Source organism: Amborella trichopoda, chromosome 10 (assembly GCF_054954075.1).
Source record: "Amborella trichopoda isolate Santa Cruz 75 chromosome 10, AtrichopodaSantaCruz75HAP2 v2.0, whole genome shotgun sequence".
Classification (NCBI taxonomy): Eukaryota; Viridiplantae; Streptophyta; class Magnoliopsida; order Amborellales; family Amborellaceae; genus Amborella; species Amborella trichopoda.
The window spans coordinates 44,836,746-44,857,869 of record NC_142345.1 but is presented as its reverse complement, the minus strand read 5'-3'; the positions used below and the strand labels follow the sequence as shown (position 1 = coordinate 44,857,869).

The window sequence follows — 21,124 nt, the reverse complement described above, 5'->3', positions numbered from 1 at the left end:
TTCTTCTTCTTTTTTTCTTTTTTTAAGTTTTTGTTCTTCTTTTGATCAATTCTTTTTTATTAGAAATATGTATCTTTTTTATTAGAAATATGTATCGGAAAAGACCTACTGGACCTGAAAATCCCAACAAAAACTGAATATCCATGGAGGGCAAAGTACAGATAAGATATGCATGACCTATATCAGCCCATGCAAATGCTTGGCCCACCTTCTGGCCATGCAAGGATCATAGTACTCCCATCTCTCTGCACAGCTCCTTCTCCCACCCGAACTTGCCTCGCTTACTCCTCTCTCTACACCATTATGGCATCTCTCCCTTGAATCTGTCATCCCTCTCTCATGACCACCATTATATCTCCCTCTTGTCTCTCTAAAACCCAAGATCATCTCCCCTGTTCTCGAGCCCCCTTCAACCCCACCCTCCTCATAACTATACCCAACACTTACTAACTTAGACTCTCCTATTTCAACCAAGATCATTCTCTCTTCTCCAACACCCATATCTCCTAATTCCACAAGGACCTCTCCCCTTGCCCCATCAACCCTAAGTCTCAACTCTGTCTCCCTAATAACACCCCCAAGCAAGCCAACCAAGAACTCCTCAAATCCATGCCTAACAAACTCATCAGGAACTCTAAAACTTGGCCCGAAATCAAACCTATGGATTGGAATTGAGAGTTGCTCATCTAGGAGGGGATGGTAGCCTCCAATTTGGCCATCTGAGAGGAACAAGATGCAAGCATTAGGGTTTCGGTGGGCTCGCTCTTCCAATATCACAATCCCTCTGCTTAATGACTCTGTTGGGTCCCCATCTGATGGGAATATGAGGCGATCGATGGCTTGTAGGGCAGCTCTCTTCCCTTGTGAGAACATGCGCCGTAAGGGGAAGGTGCGGCTTGGGCCTGACGAGGAGGCTACTATAGCGAGTCGATCAACAGGCCTCAGAGAGAAAACCACAACTGCCATCAACTCCTTGAAGAGGCGGAGATTCTGACCGGTTGGGTTAACAACCATTACTAAGTCTGTTGCTGGGGGTCCCTCGAGTTTCACGTAGAGGTAAGCTGTGGTCGGTGGGCAGAGCTCTTGCTTGCTTCTCAAAGAACTTACGCTTTCTGGGTACATATTCAGCATACTTTGGGCACTAATTTGTGTCTCTGAATAGATCACATGCCTACTTGGTGAAGTATTTTCTGTTTCTAAGCATATCTTAAGGCCTCTTGGTGAAGTAGTCAGTGTTTTTGGATGGAGCCTTGGCCCTCTTGGGGAAGTACTTTGTGTTTCTGGATACTGTTTTGGCCCCCTATGTGAAGTATTCTGTCTGTCTGAAAATGGCTTCTGTCCACTCGCTACAGTAGTTAGCGGTTGTAAAAGTAAGGCCATAGGCCTACACCCTCTTGGATAAAGCCCTCGAGCAATTGGAACCAGAGCAAAACAGAGTCGGGGATGGGTTGCTGATGAGGGGGTTGGATCCACAGGGTCATCGCCATTGTGTCGAATCGACCTACGGTGGGTCCTAGAGGTGGCAATTGAGTCCTCGAGGATGACGAGGGCAGGATCGGGGGGTTGTCTGGTTGGGCCTTGCTGGGGCCGGGTGAGGCGGCGGGGGAGCTCTGCCCATTGGGCCCTACAGATTGGACACGTGGTGTTTCCATGGCGCACATTAGATGAGATGCAGAGGAAATGGAAGGCATGCGAGCATTCTGCTGTGAAGACAGCTTGGCTCGAGTTGGTGTCTATGTTGGGATCGTCATCGTTGCCGGAATTTAGTGGCTCTAGACAGATGGGACAGGGAATCTGCTAAGACAGAATTAGGAACAATTATTGCAAAATTCTATAGTTTATCAAGATATTTTATGTGAACAATTATTCATGAACTAATCAAAGCATTTTGATTGGCATATTATCTATGGCGGGTCTCTTGGTTCAGTGGTTGGGGTGCAAGACATCACTACCATCTTTGGTTGAAAATCCTACTTCCCCTTATTCTGAGGAAAGGAAGGGGATACATGTGATGTGCATGCTATGCAGTATATAGGTGAGGTATCCACCTCATGTTCTCAAGATGAATGGTAGATATGAACCCTTGTACGGACATAGACATTTAGGTGGTAACAACTGCTCATCTCCATTGCCCATCTGAAAACTTACTTTGGATCCTATCCAACCATGTATACGTTTATGTGTGTGTGAGGTATAATTAGTACAGTACCATCGCCTCTAAATGTTGTTCAGGATCCAATTGGGTGGGGAATTCTCTCTTGATAAATGGAATTCAGAAAGTATACAATGCAATTGTTTATCTTTGGTATTAAAGGTCAATAGGACCTCTAGCTTTCAAATGTGAAAGCAGGTGGCCGAGGCCATACCGCCAACCAAGTTCAAATTTAACAAAATTCTTTTGAAGTTTTTGTGCATAGCATTGACACACTCCTAACTACCTGACCTGATTTCAGTGGCTAGGAGTGATTGTGGAACTTTTTTATTTTACCAAAGATATGTAAAAAAAAAAGGGGGCCATTATATGATCCTAAGGATTTGTAGTGGACTTTTAGGGAGAGTGAGGGCAAATATTAAGTTGATCTCTAGGTCCAATTCCATATATATTACCGTCCACCTTATTGATTAGATGGTGATGAACCCTATGACCACATATTTGTTATGGTCATATACGAATTTTGGTATACTCTCTTTGATAATTGTACTCCCAATTCTGAACTTTGCCAGAAGAGGTACTGGTCGTTGAGAGAGTGACAGTTATCCTTTTGGAAAAGGGCATTTTCGTCATTTAAATCACTAAAAAGAATATAATTATTTGCTCCTTATAAAATTCATAGAAACCATATACCATTAAATTTCAAATTTCAGAAAATATAGCCGAAATTCCGGTGTTTGAAAAGACTGAATATTTCGGCCAAAATTCTTCCCGTGCTCACGAAAAAGCCGGCCATTACACAAAAAATAGAAATATGCAGTGAGTGATGGCTATAAATGCCGAAATTGTAGCTCTTGAAAAAAAATATTTTTGTGAAAACTTTGGATTCCTTGAAGAGGAAGGGTCTTCATTCAAGCATTGGTGCGGTTTGTATAAAACCGAGGTTCTAACAATCAAAGTAAAGCGCACCTTCAAATGGTGTTAAAAAATGTGGTTTCAATATTAGAAATATCTTGTGATAGTCTTAAAATATATTTTCATCTCTAATGGTAAAATTTAAAGCTTTAAAAATAGTGTAGATTGAATTGAAACTTAAGAATCTTGAAATTGATGGTCCAAAAATGCATTATAAGAGGTACTATTTCTAAAACTTGAAATCTATTTTTTTGCTCATGTCCATGTATCTTCAGATCGAGATGATCAATTTGAGGATATTTGGGTATCAAAACAAATTCTTCTAGTAAAAGTTTTGCACTCGGCCTTAATTTGATTGTTTAGAGCCTCATACGTAGATACTTTGGAGTTTGGACACAGTATCTATGCGGCCAGCCCGCATATTGTAGAAATGCGGGCTTGGAAATAAATATATTTTTAAAAATTTAATTTGATCTTTATTTTTAGAAAATATATAATATTTAATATGGAGATCATGAATATGAAAAATAAAATAAAATTTGAAAATTAAAAATAATAATTATGTTAAAAAAACATTTGGACCCTTAGTTACCATTGTTTTTAATTTGCATCCCATCTTTAAGATGGATGCTTAATACCTCTGGACCGTCTACTGTAGAAATGCTGTCCAGTCCGCATGGAGCAATACAATGTTTTTTCGTTCAAGTATAGGCCTCTAAAACTTGGAAAATTACTAGTGAGGGAGGAATAAAGGCACCCCTATTTACAAGAAAAAGCATTGATGAGGAAAATGCCAAATCAGAAACCAGTGGGCAGGAGAGCATGGGTTACATGGTGTATGAGAGGAAATGGCCCCATTGTAGGCAGACAGAGGCACCATTGTACAGAGAGAATGAGGGATTTGCCCCATTGTATAGAGAGAGAAACTGGACTGAGAGATTGGCCCATTGTAGAGATGGGAAATAGCCACATTGTAGAGAGAGGCCACATTGTAGAGAGCGAAAGAGAGATTGGCCCAGAGTATAGAGAGAGAAACTGGACAGAGAGACTGGCCCATAGTACAGAGAGAGAAACTGGACAGAGAGACTATGGTCCATTGTAGAGAGAGGGGAAATGGCCCACAGTGGTGTGTGTGGGAGAGAGAGAGAGAGAGAGAGAGAGAGAGAGAGCAAAAAGCACTGATGTCAATAGCAGACCACCACACACTGGAATCCAACAGTGAGGAACTAGGTACAGGATGGCTCTGCTAATAAAGCAAAGAGCTATTGACACCATTTTAGGAGGGTGCGTGGTGGAGAGAGAGAGAGAGAGAGGGCAAAAAGCAATTAATCAAAGAGATATTGACACCATTCGAGTAGAGAGAGAGAGGGGGGGCAATTGCAGGACAGTATCAATACAGCATACGTTTGCTAAAGATGAAAAAAGAATAACCCATGGGAGTCAGGAGACGGGAGAAAATGCATTGAGAAAACAAACCAATTGGAGAGAGAGAACAAAAAGCCATGCGAATCATTTGCAGATTAGAGAGAGAGAGAGAGCAAACAAAAAGGCATGCAACTCATGTACAGATTAGATACACAAGGGTCAGTTGGGACTTTGCCCATTGAAAATGTAGAGAGAGAGAGTAAATTTTCTCATATGCAAAATCCCATAAAAAATGTAGAGAGAGAATAAAAATTTCTCATATACAAAATTAGTGTTCAGCCGTTTCTGGAAATTTATCAGAATTACAGATAGTCATTGTACTCATTCTAGTGGTAAGAAAAACTCGCACCCAATTCCCAGAATTACAGAAAAACGCTATTTTTTCATGGAAAAGTGAAAACTTAGTATTTATATTCACTGAATATAAGTATTCACTTTCAAATTTTAAAGAAAATGGTAGCTCCCCATGTCTGGTCAAATTAATACTAAAAACTAATAAAAATTGCAGGAAAATAACTATTTTATCAAAAGAAGGGAAAATCTTAACATTTTTCTCATTTTATCAGAAGGAAGGAAGTGAAGAAAAATAAATAAATTAAAAAAAAAAAACAGAAAAATGCAAATGAGAACTAATTTTGATTGCTTCACCTTTTCCAGCACTGAGAATCAAAACGACATGCATTCAAAAAATTTATTCAAAGAAACCAATTTTGTTCTTAAATTTACCTTAATCACTCCATTATCTGTTGCCTCGTTATGCAAGCTCAAGATCTGCATGTCCAAACCACAAAAACCCCACAATTTTACATGCAAAAAAAAAAAAAGAAGCAAAAATGGGTTTCTCAAGAAATGGAAGAACAAGTAGATAGAGAAACAATAAACCAAAAAAATCGCACCTTTTCCCCCGATTTTCTCTTTTCCGGCGTGTTTTCAACAGTGAAAGAAGTACAAGGAAGGCCTAATTTCTTCGCTGCCTTTCTAAATTTCGAAATTCCGGCCATTTTCTTCTTCTCTCTGATCCTCAACTTTCACCTCTCTTATTTTCTCTCTCTCGATATATATTATCTCTCTCTCTCTAATCTCTGTTTTCCCTCTCTTCTGCAACTTTATTCTCGTCGGCACATTCATCCGTTATAGACACAGGTGCACAGGGGTAATTATGAAACAATGACTGAAATGTTCTCATATTTTATAGTATTTTCTAGAGTACCCCAATCTTTTTCGGAGATTACCCTCCAAAAAATTTTGTTTGACTAAAATTCCTGTTTTGCCCTTTACCACCGATGTTTCAACGGGCCTGAATTACCCATAATGCCCCTGGAACCTTTCATAAGGCAAATAAACTTTTTTTTCATTATTATTTTGTACAAGGTGCAGGTCGCATACGGATGCATCCGTAGGTGTAGAGGTAAGGTGGACCTTCAAATTGTATATAATTTTGATGTAAAATGTTTTTAGGATTATCTCAAAATCTATTTTTATATCTAATTATAAAATTTTAAATTTAAAAAATAATTAAAATTTAGTAGATCTATAAATATAGGAAAATCTTGAAAATAGACGGTGTAGATAATATGTTGTAAAATGTACTATTTCTTAAATTTAAAATCTTTTATTTTTCATAGTCATATATCTCGATGTCGAGATGATCAATCGAAAGGTTTTTCAACATTAAAACTACTTTTTCCGATGGATTTTTTAGGTGCATCCGTAGTTCTACATTATAAGTTTGCATCTTTATATGGACTGTTTCCTTTTATAAATTAGTTGGTAAGCTTAATTGATTTTGGGAACTTTATGCAAGGAAGGAAAAATTTATAGAAGATGTCAGCCAATGTTTTAAAACTCGGCAACTTTCGATCGGGTCCTCTATTTGGATGATGAATCGGTCGGGCTCGAGTTGGTTCTGTAATGGTATGGGTCAGGCCCAGTTCCCCCCTAACACCCTACTTTTATTTTTATTTTTTTTATTTTTTTTATTTTTTTTAAATTTATCTAATGTTTTCTATGTCCCTCCCCTAAATCCCCACCATATAAATATCCATTTTAATTTTAATTTTATTTCTTTTATATTTAAATTTTTTTTTGATCACCGATCCATATGATTCGAGAATAATCCAAATTTTTTATCTGGCCGATCTGAAACGGAATTGAAGGTGGACGATCTGCACCACCAATATGCTTTTTTAGACATTAGTATCGACTATATATTATTGAAGTAAGATGCACCTCAAAAACCATTGGAAATGGTTGTTCCGATTTTGAAAGACCCTCAAATTGATCATCAGAACTTCAAATGCATGAACAGGAGAAAAAAGAAAAAAGATTTCAACCCATTGAAATAGTGAATCATGTAACATATTATCTGAACCATCCATTTTCAAATATTTAAATTGTTTATAAATTTACTTTGATTTGCATAATTTTTAGAGCTGTAATTCTTATAATTAGTTAAATTGTTTATAAATTTACTCTGATTTGCATAAGTTTTAGAGCTTTAATTCTTATAATTAGGGGTGAGAATAAATTTACATATCAACACAAGGTTTTCCAGTATTGAAACTACATCATTCGGCATGATTTTGGAGTGTCATACTTCAATAGTATAAGGTTATCACCTTATACAAACGTCACTCTTTTGTGAAAGAAAAACGTTTATATAAGGTGTCTAACCCCATGTGTACATGTAAGGTGCACTTAACAAACCCACTAGAGAAAATTGTTCATTCGCTGGAAAACCCTCAAATCAATCGACCTTGAGATTCATAGACATGACAAAAAAAGTTGTTTCTAATCTTAAAAATAGTTCATCTTCTAACACATTATCTAGACCGTCTATTTCTAAGACTTTCAAGTATGCATAGATCTGCTGGATCATCACCATTTTTGAAATTATAAATTTCAAGACTGAAGGAAACAATAATTTTTCATTTCATCTCAAGGCTTTGTGGCACTGGAATCGCATTTTCGACATAATTTTGAGGTGCACCTTACTTCAATAGTATAAGGTTGACACTTTATACAAACCTCACCCTTAGTTAAATGCCCGGATTATTATATGAACTTTTTTTTTTATTTGTCTTTGTCACGTAATTTATGGTAATAATTTAAAAATTACCAATCTGAATCAAAATTGCTTGAATTTGATCAGGAACAACCTCGTTCTAGCCACCCTAGAGTCGCTCTAAGATCCTATTTTGTAGCTTTTTTTTCTTAAATTTTTCCATTAAATGTGCCTGCTCTTACACAGGAAGCGCTCGAGTTGGATGGGTCGATTCAAATCAAACCTTGACAAGTTGAGGCATGGTTCGGATTTTTGGAAAACAGATATCTGGAAAGTGTTTCGAAATGCCAAAGCAAAAAACTTGGCTCTTTCGATTTATTTATTTATTTTATTTTTAATTTTTGTCTTATCCGAAATAGATGGGATAAGGCTTGGATAATGATGATGAGGATTTTTAATTTTTATCTTGCCTATAAATCTATACTTTAAAACCACCAGGTTTGAGTAGTGTGATTCTAATTATTCATCAGCTTATTTTAGCTTATTAAATATTTATTTCCAAAAAAGAATCTTAGGACAAGGGTTTTAAGTATGTGTGGTAATACATCAAGGAAAATTATTTTTTTTGTGGTCTGGTTAAGGCATGGCTCTTGATATAGCAGAATGATAGAATGTGATTTGTGTTGCCGACTCCAAATAACTTGGATAAGGCTCAGATGATGATAATGGTCATAACATGGTACTAATCAAATAATATAATATAACTTGACATATAGCAGAATGGCTGACAAAAAATTATGTAGCGGATCTCAATTAGTTGTTAAAAAGGCTTTGATGATGATGATGATGAACTTGACATTAAGATACAACTACAGCACAAAACATATAGCTGAAAACTCAAAATCTATTTACACTCAATTTCATCGATCCAAATCTGTGTATTAACAAAAGGGATTGTATACCATGAGACCATTTATCTAATTATAAAGAGCTTACAGGCACTCCTAGCCATTAGATATCGAACTAAGGGGCTTGGGGTATATCACAGAGTTCGAGAAATTTTTTTTTTTAACTTTTGAATTTAATAAATGATGCTCTTAATACTCTCCAATTTGAAATTTAATGGACTTGAGTGTTTCTAACCTCCTTATACAAAAGTAAATAGTCTTTTTATATACTTTTACTTAATAAAATTTGATTTTTTTTTACAAGAGTCTATTAAATCACAATATTTACACATATGTAGGTTTCATCTAGCCACTCAAAATAAAGAAGATCAATTTGCATGAAAAATAGAAATAAATTCTCAACTATGCATTTTACCTTTTCGTATATAATCTTCAAAGAAGAGGACGTTGAAAGTAAATAGTAAAAAGGTTGAAGGAGATCTCTCAGTAAATAGAAAAGAAAAGGAGAATAGTTTGAGGCTTGCATGTTCTCCACTAAAAGAAAGTAAAAGCAAGTTGTAGTTTCTCTTCCAATGCAAGCAAGATAAGCCATTTTTGTGCTTTTTGAAAAGTATAGATGGAGATATTGAGGTTGTTTTGAGAGAGAGAGAGAGAGAGAGACTTGTTTATAGGCAGTAGTGTTCAGAAGCTCGGCTAAGGGACTTTTCCCTTGGCTGAGTCGAGTGACTTTGGAGTCTTGTACAATTAAAAAAAAAGGGGGAAAAGTATATAAGAGAACATTTATCTTTTATATAAAGAGGTCACAATATTGCAAATCGTATGATCGTAAGAGTGTTATTGACTAGACTCAAAGTATAAAAAAAAATTATCATAACATATAATCCAAATAAAAAATAAAATAAAATAAAAAGGAACATAAAAGAAGTTGTAGAAAGAACATAGAAGAGGTAATAGAAATTATTAGAAGCCTAAAAAGATAAAAAAAAAAACTCTATAAAAGATGTTTATTGAAAATTTTGACTTAGATTTAAAACTTTTTAAAAAAGGGAAAATAGGAAAGTTCCCAAATCACCTTAAAAACTATCAAAATAATCCAAAATTTACTTCTAAGTGATATGGCGTCATTTTCTATTTTTTCTATGTTCCCTTTTTTTACATTTTTGGTCCAAAATAATGCTTAGGGGAGTTGAACTTGCCCCTATTCGGTTCACCCATGGGCGAGTCAAATTGGACTCTAATAGAAGCAAAAGTCAATAGGATAGGAAAGTGTATTATTCTTCTTTTTTTTAGAGGAGAATGTAACAAGATAGGAAAGTGTATATTACACAATTGCATTAATACTCTTTTCTATCTTATTGAATTTTGTTTCTATTAAACTCAAGTATCATGAACGGTGCTATGCAAAGAAAGAGGATGAACCATAAGCTAATTTTCAAAATTTAAAAAGGGAAAAAGTTTACAAATTTTAGGCGTATTTAAATAAAATTAACAAAGAAGCATTAAATTTAAATTTGAAAAATTATGTAAATATCCATTTTATTTTATGTTATTACGCAAATACCTAATAATTTTCAAAAAATTGTTATGAAGTCCAAAAAAATGAACATATCAGTAATAATATAAAGTATTCGATATTTTAGTAATAATTGAAACTAAAATGGATATTTACATAATTTTCCCTTTAAATTTTGTGTATTATACTAGGTAATCTAAAATATATGTTAACATACTAAAAAAACACACACACATAGAGAGAGAGTATAAGGTACAACAAAAAAATTTGGATATTTTTTAAATGTTTTCAAATGAAAATTTTACTTTACAAGCTATGTAGATTATTTATTTTTCTCAGAAAAATGAATTGATTTATTTTCATTTAAATAGGGGCTCAAGTCAATGTTATTAGCGGGCCATGAGCCTTCTTAAACAAAGGAAAAAAGCATATGAGTGGACGCAAGCACAAAATACCATTCCATTTTCGATGAAATTCAATGGCAATTTGCCAATAATTTACTATGCTCCATATGACCCCATGACATGTGAAGTCCTGAGTATCATCACCTTCTATCAATGAGGTGGACGGTAATGGGGAGGAACAACCATCTCGTGTGTTGGTGGGTCCCGTCCTCTCTCCACCTTCCCACCCATTGATGAGAAAGTGACCACATATTTCATGTGGTCATATGGATCATAATATACTTTCTCAAGGAATATACTTTTTTTGGAATCACATATGCCGGGCCTGTATTGCTATACAGGCCCGATGGATTAGATTCAACTTCACACAAGTCAATAGCTAGGATTCTATGTAAGATTTCTTTTGATGAAATAGAAATTCAATGGATATCAAAATTTGTACATATCTATGCCTCCTCCTCAAAATGAATAAAAATAAGAGAAATGATATACACAAAAGGTCCGGGGCAAAATATATCCCCCATTTTCAATAAATATATAAAATCCATATCACCTCCTAGCTGTCAATCTAGGCTGTCGGGCCTATGCTATCTCCTAGGATGCACGGCTCAAAATTTTTTATCCATAAATGAATTTTTTAGAGATTTATCAAAATGAGCTAAGATAAGTTATTTAATATTTTACCATCTTTTTATTATCTTTGAAAAATCCTATTAAAAATACATTTGATGAGTTGGAATAGTTAAAAATAAGTAAAATATAAAAAAAAATGGGTAAGGTTTATATAAGGTGGCCACTTTATATTGTACAAGTAAGGTGTACATCTAAATTTTGCCCAATATGTAGTTTGGGTGTGGGAAACCTCATGAGGGCTTGAAAATCCATGTTCAACAAGATGCATTAGTTTAGAATTTGAATCTTTTTTTTTTTTAATATCCATACATCTCAAGGTCGAGATGATGAATTGGAAAGCTTTCTCACTTCATATCACTCTTTTTATTAGCTTTTTGAGGTACCATTATTATAAAAATATTTTTAAGTTTTCGTTATTACATATATATCCGTTTTTTTAACTTCATAACAGTTTTTTTTTTAAAAAAAAGACGAAATTGCCAATTTTCGGTTTTTAAAAAACCAAAATTTTTAAAATTTTCAATTTTTTAAAAACCAAAAATAAATTTTTTTTGATTTTTGATAAACCAAATATTTATAATACAAGAAAAACCTTTTGTTCAAAAGTTTTGGGTTGGTGTGGTGGTAGGGTTTCTCCGAAAAACAATACCCCTAAAAATTGACTATTTAAAAATTAATAATGTAAAAAGTTGTCCAATGTGGGATTTGAACCCCTAACAAGGCAAAACTTAATGTAAGCGTGTTAACCAAAAAAACATTTTAGCGTATATGAGAATAACTAAAGTAAACAACGTCCTATTTTTCGGAAAAGGATTATTTGGAAGCACTATAAACATTTAGATTTTCAAAAACTGAAAATTTTTTAAGGACTATTTGGAAGCGCCATAAACATTTAGATTTTCAAAAACTTAAAAATTTTTAATTTTTGGTGTTTGAAAAACTGAAAATTATAAAAATTTAAGTTTTTGAAAAATAAATTTTTTTAAAGATTTCAGTTTTTGAAAAGCTGAAAATGGGTAGTTCGATCTTTATTTTAAAAAATGTTATGAAGTTGAAAAAATGGATATATATATATATAAAATAACGGAAACTAAAAAGTATTTATGTAATAACAATAAATATTTTTATTTCGTTATCCTTTGAAAACAAAACTTTCTTGCAATTGCAATTTGCATAAGGATGTACATGTCATTTTGGTGATTTCTAGGGCTTTATTAGTTTGCCTAATTTCAAATATGATTGGTCAAATGTCGGTCCTTTTGGCTGGTGCAGTCAACCAGAGAGCAGTGTGTGGTCCTCCAATATCTCTTTTCTGAGTAAAATTTTATCTTTTTCTTTTTCCTTTTTATGATTGGTTCTCGCACACTTTCTAGAAGAAGCCCATTGCTTAAAAGGACGTGCCCGGATTTTCTAAAATTACTATAATGCCCTCAACCAAAACGCCCCAAAGTTTCATCAAGACATGGCAAGTAGGGGTGCGGTAGATCTAAATTTTGGATCCGGAAGGTCAGGTCCGGGTCTACAACTTGGATCTGAATATTTGGGTCCAACCGGATCTAACTTGAATAATATAGGTATATGTGGATATTCATAAATGTTGCCAATATGTTGTTTCTAAAAACTTTCCAATTATTACTAAGAAGCATGGCTATATCTAGTATTAATAAATGTTGTACAATACTTTAAATGTCGTTGGGCATATGATTGTTAAAAAAAAAAAAAATTACAATCAATGAAAAAAATAGATTCTCATACCAATATAGAGATTTTTGGCTGCGGCTTTGCTTTTTATCGTGAGGCCTCAGTCTTATTCTAAGCACACCCAATATAAATTCACATGGCATTGGGGGGAGGGAGCTGGAACCAATGTTTGCAATATCGGCCGGAATCGGCCGGTTAGCCAATTCCAGTTTTGGTGATCCGATCGATTATTTTAAAAAAATTTATATAAAATCCTAGAAAACAAAAGATTTGTTTGTAAAGCATTTTTAGATTTTTTTTGTCAATTTGACAAAGATTCGAAATTTTTTTTTGACTAGGAATACTTATTTTTAGATTTTCAATTTTATTTGGATGTGCTTTGTTTAATCATGTTTTAAGTATCATTTTCATATAAATTTTTTTTTTAATATTTTTTTGTTCGGACAAGACTTGCCCAATTAGGTTGATTGAACCGGTAGAATTATCGGTTACTTGGAACCGACGATGGGCGGTTGGACTTTTTGAACACCGATCGGAACAATGACCCTCTGTATCAAGTTGGAAAACTGAGTTCAAACGAGGAGAAAGAACTGCTTTTTCAAAAGTAACTCACATCCATCGGTTTTGTAATATTGGACCCTCGATGCTTAATTATGGTTTGGGGTGGGAACAACGGGTCAAATTAAGGCCAAATATGGTGTTAATCATATCTCCAAATTCAACGTAGAACTAAGGCCAACTTTATGAAACTTCGGTCTTTGTGGGCTAATTCAGAATTGACACTGCATTTTATCTTGAAAAAGTTATCAAAATACACCTGACATTTTAATTATTTAACATTTTATCTTCTACCTATTATTTCAAGTCAAAATCACGTGAATTTTAATGGGTATTTTGAAATTATTCAAAATTTATGGGTAAAAAGCTAAATATTTTATCTCCGTCATCATTATTATTGTCAAAGCTTTTTTCCAACTAGTTGAGGTTGGCTATATGAATCTTGATCCGTCATTCTACTCTATTGAAGGCCATAACTTTCAGTGAGGTCATAAGTTCCTATTATCGTTTCTCGCTATTTTCAATTATGTTCACTTCAGAGAAATACCCTAGCATAAATAACTATTGTAGGTTCAATATTTATGATAAGTTTTGACAAAGTTTTACGTTGGTTGGCTACTTAATACAACCCAACTCTTTTACCTTAGCATGGATAGGTTAAGAAAAAGTTTGACGTCTTCACCCTTCTTAAACCAATTCAACCTCTTAGATGTATTTTAATAAGGCCGAATTTCTAAGATATCAATAAGTTGGACGTGGGTCACCAAAGATTAATGCCAGTATGGTTGCAACTTTAAACAATCGAATTAAGGCGTACCTCCAAATTTTATCGTAATTTTGGTGTAAAAAAAAAAGTATTAGGGTTATCTGAAAATCTATTTTTATATCTCATTAGAACATTTTAAACTTTAAAATTGGTTAAAATCAAGTAGATCTATAAACATATAAAAACTTTGGAAATGGACGATCTAGATAATGTGTTGCAAGATACTATTTTTGGGATTCAAAATCTTTTTTTTTTTTTTTTCATATTCATACATCTTGATTTCGAGATGATCGATTGGAGGGTTTGTCAACATTAAAACAACATTTTGCAATGGATTTTTGATGTGCATCTTTGTTTCTACACTTTAAGGTTGCAACCTTATATAAACTTTTTCCCATCTTAAAATCTCACAAGAAAAAGTAATATGTTTTGGAAAACTTTGTAATGGCGTAGAAATCAAATTTTTTCATTCAATATGGAATTTGAAACTCCAAAAATGATGTAAATTTGGCAGATCCGTAAATACTTGAGAGGCATAATTAACAAAAAATGCTACTAGATGGATCATTTTTGTGGTTTTTAAATCCATCCTTTTGTCATGTCCACTATTGTCAAAGTGGAGATGATCAATTTGGAAGTTTTATGGCATTAAAACTGTGTTTTTCGAAGATATTTCAGATACGGTTGTATTGGGCCGTCGCTTTAGAAAATTATTTTCCTTTTCTAATATCTTTCTATTCCCCTCTCGACCCTCATTTTCAACATTTCCTAGAGTGTAATGCTGTCAACTAAAGTTAATGACAATCCTTAGTCTTAGAAACCACAACAATCTTTTTAGATGCATAGTTTATGTGCATCGGGACACACATATTACATTGAGTCCACTCCCCAAAGGCCCGTATGCGATTTTTAGATTTAAGATTGCAAATGTACCATCAATCATGATTTTTTTTTAAAAAAAAAAAAAAAAAAAAAGAACTTTGAGCATTAAAAATTTAATTTTATTTTTCGGTATCGTTCAATTTAATTATTCAAAGATCATTAGGTTTTGGAACTCCAAATTCATGGATCTAATGCCGAAGTCAATTTACAGTATTTAAGATGCGTTTCAGTCCTGAAGTCATGAAAAACTGCGGTAAGTGCATGAGCCACCTCACTCACAAAATTCATTCTTTCCCTTTTTCAATTCTCCATGAGATTTCTCAAGCCCTAACCAATTTTAACTAGGGGTGGCAATGGACTCATATCCGACTTGGGACCGCACAACCAGACCTGACGGTTAGGGTTTGGGTCAAAATATTGGACATGAATACTATTTAGGTTCGGATCCCTGTAGACCTAATATAGACTCGACTCGGATAGTGTTATTATTTAATTAATATTTTTATATATTTAATTAATATTTAAATAAATATAATTATTATTTTAATTATAATATTTAAACATATATATATTTAATATAGTATTTAAATATATTTTAAATATATATGTATTTATTTATTTTTAGGTCGGGTCCAACCAAATCTAAACAGGTTTGGGTCCAAGTCCCATAACTTCAAGTCTTGTTAGGTCCGAGTCCCATATTCTTTATTCGGATCCGGCGGTACCCACCCGTTGCCACCCCTAATTTTAACCCTACAGATTTCCCTTCTCTTTGGCTTTATGGATAAATATTATGGATGGGTTGGTGTACTTACTAAGGGTGACGATGTAATGTCCCACATTTTTGTTTTAATGGAACATTGTTTACCCAAAAAAACAAGGGGTTAAGGAATTAATAACTCAATAAACTAATAGAGAGCTTTGAACTTTTTCTTCTAGTTCTTCCTATATTTGCCCCTTTTATATTACCAAATACTTAAGAGTGTGGGTTTTATGGAGCCGCGGCTTTACACTATTTAGTGAAGCTCTACATTGAAACACTACAAGAAATGCAGTTCTCAACAAAATCATGTGGATTTGACAAATAAGTAAAAATTTTAAAAGGATAGACAATACACAAAATATATTAAGTAAAGCTGATGATATTAAGAATTTGAAGCTTTGAAATGATGCAGATTTGACAAATTTGTAAAGACTTGAAATGAAGCAGATTTGATAAATTTGTGAAGACTTGAAATGAATGGACATAATACAAAATGTGCTGTGAGATAAACTATTTTAGGGCTTAAAATCCGTTTTTCTAATATCTATGAATGACAATGTTGAAAAATTGATATATAAATTATTGGACACTAAAAATTGTATTTTTCTGTCAAAGTTTCGGGTGTCGTGTTATAAAGCCGCTGCCCTACAAAATACTTTCCCAATACTAGCACTTCCTATTACAGATTATTAATTTATTTTTTGCAATAAGTATTCCCTTGAATATAAAGATGTGTTCGCATTTAAAAAATGATCTATAGCACCTAATTTTATTTATTCTAGTTATAAATTTATATTTCAGAAACAAATTAGAATTTTTTTGTTTTCTTTTCAAATTTACCTCAGATGTTCAAAGAATTGGTCTCTCCATGGTACCCAATAGGCAGCTTGGCATTGCATTAAGTATGATCAGCATGATAATGCACTAATGTCTTAGATTCCTTAAAGACCATAAATTTGATACAATTATTTTGATTCATGGTTCTCTAAATTCTAGATAAATGACATCTCCTACAACGCATTCTACACTTGCGTCCCAAGAGGTATAAAGTACCATTTTAAAGACGGATGTAAATGGCCAATCCATCTAAAGACAGTGGAAACTAACGGTTCAAATATTCTCTTTATAAAACTATCATCTTTAATTTTTAGTATTTATTTATTTTTTTGTATTCATGATCTCCATGTTAGAAATCATATGTCCTTAAAAATTGGGTCCAAAAATCCATCTCAAAAATAGATTTTTAAGAGAGGGCTCATTCCTACATGGACTCATGGAAACCGTATCCATTTTTATATGACTAACCCATGTGGCTCTTTAAATTTGAATTTGAATGTGTGAATGAGTGTTTTCAAGCTTAATTAGCATGTGAGGTCCAATTATTGGGACAGCCTCAGTGAGAGAATAAATTAGGTGGCACCTTCAAATCTATAAAAGAGACAACAATATCAAACTAAAATAATCATGTCTTTGTGATCAATTACTATATGATCAGCGATGATGACAGAGATAATAAACCACCAAAAACAGGTACTTTACCCACTAATTTATGGGATTGCATAATTTATGGGATTGTATATTGTACAACCGTGCGGTATAAAAAAATCACAATTATGCTTAGTCAATGAATGTGAAATCAGACGGTTGGGGACATGTCATGTCTTTGCATAGAGCACAAAAAAATGTTTTAGTTGTGGTCGATGATGCAAAGAGATTACCTGATTGTATGTTTGATAGCTACAAGTGATTGTGACTTTTAAAACAAAAAATAAATAATTTTATTGTGTATATATATATTTAGTTTATATTAAATTATTTGTACTTAATACGTGGTAAAAAAACTATCCAATATAAACCATTGAGCAACCCCATGGGGGCACCATGGGCAAGAAGGGGTTAACTTTATCCTTTCCTTTGAGTAAGAAAAATAGTTTAAAATTTCGGTGAGTTTTGAGAGATGTGTGTCAAAGCCAATTTGGCAAAATTCATGCAGTTTTTCTTATAATTTTAGGATAAATTGTTGTCATCATCTCCGAGCACCTTGGCCGAATCGATTTTCTAAACATTATCCTAACCTTTCTAATAAATTGCACCAAACCCCTAAATCTTAATGCGGAACTTCGTTGCCTTGTAGGTTAGGCTTCTAAGGGCAAGTTTGGATGGATCACTTATTCTTGTATAAATTGATCTTCTTGATTACTTCTAATCAAGAACTAAGTAAAAATAAGTGTTGTTTAGTGCTTTCATAAACGAATTGCAGCATTTACTCGATGGAAAGGGCTAATAAACATGGCCTAACCATGGATAGGCTGAAATGGACGAACATCTTACAAAATTGTCCAATAACTATTATACTAAAATAAATACTTTTATTACAATTTATGGTCATAGTTAATAAGATGAATCAAACAAGTGGTCCGATCGTCAACCGACGCTTTGGCCAATTTGGGCTAAGGTAAAAACCAAGTTTTGTTAAAAATCGTTCAAAACCAATATTTGACTTGTTTTAGTTGGTCAGACTAGTCTGTTTTACCGATTCAACTCGCTAAATGAAGTTGGGCAAATTTTTTTAATACATTTTATATGTTTTAACTAGTATATCTGTTTTCTTTCTTTTGTCTAAAGATTGTCCAACCAATTGAATCAGTGGTTGGACCAGTTTTAATTGGACCAAACCCATCACCAAACCAATAACCCATCTGATCCTGATAACACAAGTTTATTCTAACATGCCCTAGGTGTGGTAAGCGGTTAGGCTTTCCTTAAAGAGCCTTGGCATTCAAATGAAGGAAAACGTTTGTATAAGGATGCAACCTTATTATGTAGAACTACGGATGCACCTAAAAAATCCATAAGAAAAGGTAGTTTTAATGTTGAAAAACTCTTTGATTAATCATCTCGACATCGAGATGTATGATCATGAAACATAAAAAGATTTTAAGTCTCAGAAATAGTGCATTTTACAACATATTATCTACACCGTCTATTTTCAAGATTTTCATATGTTTATAGATCTACTCGATTTTAACCATTTTTTAAATTTAAATATTTATAATTAGATATAAAAATTGATTTTGAGATAGTCTTAAGAACATTTTACCTTAAATGAAAGAGTATAAATTTAGGTTTGCACTTTTCTTCTATGAACCGAAACTTCAGCCCAGTTGAATGGATGGCAGAATAACTCACAATAAGGAAGTTATTCATAATGTGGAAAAACAAATTTTCTTTTCTCCTATTAATTTTAAAGAGTCACAGATGTTTTCGCAGGTGTTTTTCTTTATAAGCAGGATTATAAATGTGTTATCCATGAATACTTAAGCAGACCAAGGTTGTCTGTTTTTTGTGTGAAGGAAAGGAAACAACCATGTTCCTAGAATTAGGTCCGTCCAAACGCGGCACTAGCTAACAGAACTTTCTCGATTATTTATCAATATGTGAAAATAATTACAAATTTGGATATGAATTTGCTCTTGAAACAAAAAAAATGAAATGTTTCATTCAACCTTCTAAATCAATTATCTCTTGCTAATCATTTTGTCACCCTCCAAGATCAATGTACAGAAAAGACAGAAAAATACGAAAGATTCGGAGCTCTAAAAATTCTGTAATCATCACTGCCATTTGAAAACCTTATCTAATTGCCTATATTTTTATGAATGGAGGATTGTTCAGATTTGAACCTTTTTAGGAGGCCCATTTTCTTAGATATGTTTAAGTATTTTTTGTTCCTCAGGCTATAAATAAAATGAAGTTTCAGGTGCGGCCACATGCTTCTTTGGTGTACTTGAGGACACACCAACAAATACCGCACTAGTTTATTTATAGGGATTGTCTACAAAGAGACCATTTATGTTTGTGAAAAGTTCATACAGAGCTGAGTCTCTAAACAATCAAATTTGAGCTTACCTCAAAAATTTCATTAGAAGAGGTTGTTTGGATACCCAAATATCTTCAAATTGATCATCTGGACATCAAGATGCATGGACGTGAGAAAAAATGGATAGCAAGTCTTGAAAATAGTGTATTTTGTAACCGTCAATTTTCAAAATTTTCAAGATATCATAGATATGTCGATCTACACCATTTTTTAAGCCTTAAACTTCATAAATAAATATGAAAATATATTTTAAAACCATCACAAAGATTTCTAATATTGAAACCACATTTCTCGATACTATTTGAATGTATGCTCTAATTTGATTGTTTAAAGCCTAAACTCTATACAAACCGCACCCATGTGTTTTGTATATGGAGGTCACAATTATTCTTCTCCCTTAAGTTTCAAATGCATAGTTGTGAGAGTGTCATCGAATAGACAATAAGATCCAAAAAAAAGTTCTCAGACTTCGTGATTCCCCCCAAGCCATCCAATTTTACATCTAATGAGTGAAAATGATGGTGACCTCTATATACAAAAGATAAATTGTAACCATCTCTTATTTATAACCATTTAAAAAAAAATTGAGTATGAGGTATTGACACTAGGATAGAAATTCATGCTAATACTTACTATTTTTTCAATGTCTCAATTAAAGCCAAAATATTGTGAGCTCTTGTAGGAGCATATTACTCATTTACTCCAAACCTTATTTACAATTATTTTTAGAACCACAAATTTTGGGGACATAAGCTCAACAACTTATTACTTATGGACCAATATTAGATAATAAGATTTTCATAAAGTGATGCACACTCTGTACATGCCTTGAAAAAGTAACATCCTAATACTGAACAGAGGGTCCAATTTTGTTGAATCAGATCCAAGTATCTATGAACTCTAAATCTATTCTTTCTTTGTAAAAATATCCATCTCGTGATTCTAAAGTGGACGATGAGACTTGAGACAGTACTCTTAGGCAGTTCTTTTACCCTATAGATTAATTGTACAATGTGCTCTCGTGTGGGAGTACCACTACGGGCTCATTTTTAAAGCTTGGCTATTTCTCTCAAAACAATCCTTGGGAGCCAAAAACAAGGACATGAATCACCAAAGTTTTCTGTGTGTATAACTTCATAAACGATAAAAGGAAAAATTATGCCCCTACTACATATAAAATTATTACACAAAGGTCCAAACTTTATGTAAATTTTATGCTGAGGTAAAACCACACGTTTTTTTTTTCCAACCCCAGTCCCATGTTCCAAACATCGAATCGGTTTTTTATTTTATTTTTAATTTTTTGAGTTTTAGGAGTGTCCACTATGCTGGGGCCTATCTTGGGGCCATCCAAAGCAATGTTAGAAAGATAAACTTGGGCCGGGTACTTGGCTTGAGTGGTGAGTTTTGGCAAACCCAAAAATGTTAAAAAATAAAAAAACCCAAAAAATGGAAAAATGCATTTAGAACAAAACAGAAGAAGAAAAAGTACATTTAGAGTAAAACCAAATGAGGTTAAAAAAGGAGTGTATGGATTTTAAAAAATCAATTTGTGTTGGAGGCATTTTAGAAATAATCTGAAAAGAAGGGAAAATATAAAAATAAATATTCATGGCTAAA

General features: G+C 33.4%; 1 protein-coding gene across 1 annotated transcript; it reads right to left on the bottom strand.

The window, feature by feature from the left end:
• Positions 1 to 52: 52 nt before the first annotated feature.
• On the bottom strand, positions 53 to 5,641 carry LOC18447444 (E3 ubiquitin-protein ligase WAV3). Its single transcript, XM_006857541.4, has 3 exons — positions 5,389 to 5,641; positions 5,219 to 5,263; positions 53 to 1,794 (listed from the first exon to the last, which is right to left on the bottom strand). The coding sequence occupies exons 1-3, from the start codon at positions 5,491 to 5,493 to the stop codon at positions 178 to 180; spliced, it is 1,767 nt and encodes a 588-aa protein (XP_006857603.1). The 5' UTR covers positions 5,494 to 5,641; the 3' UTR covers positions 53 to 177.
• Positions 5,642 to 21,124: the final 15,483 nt, after the last annotated feature.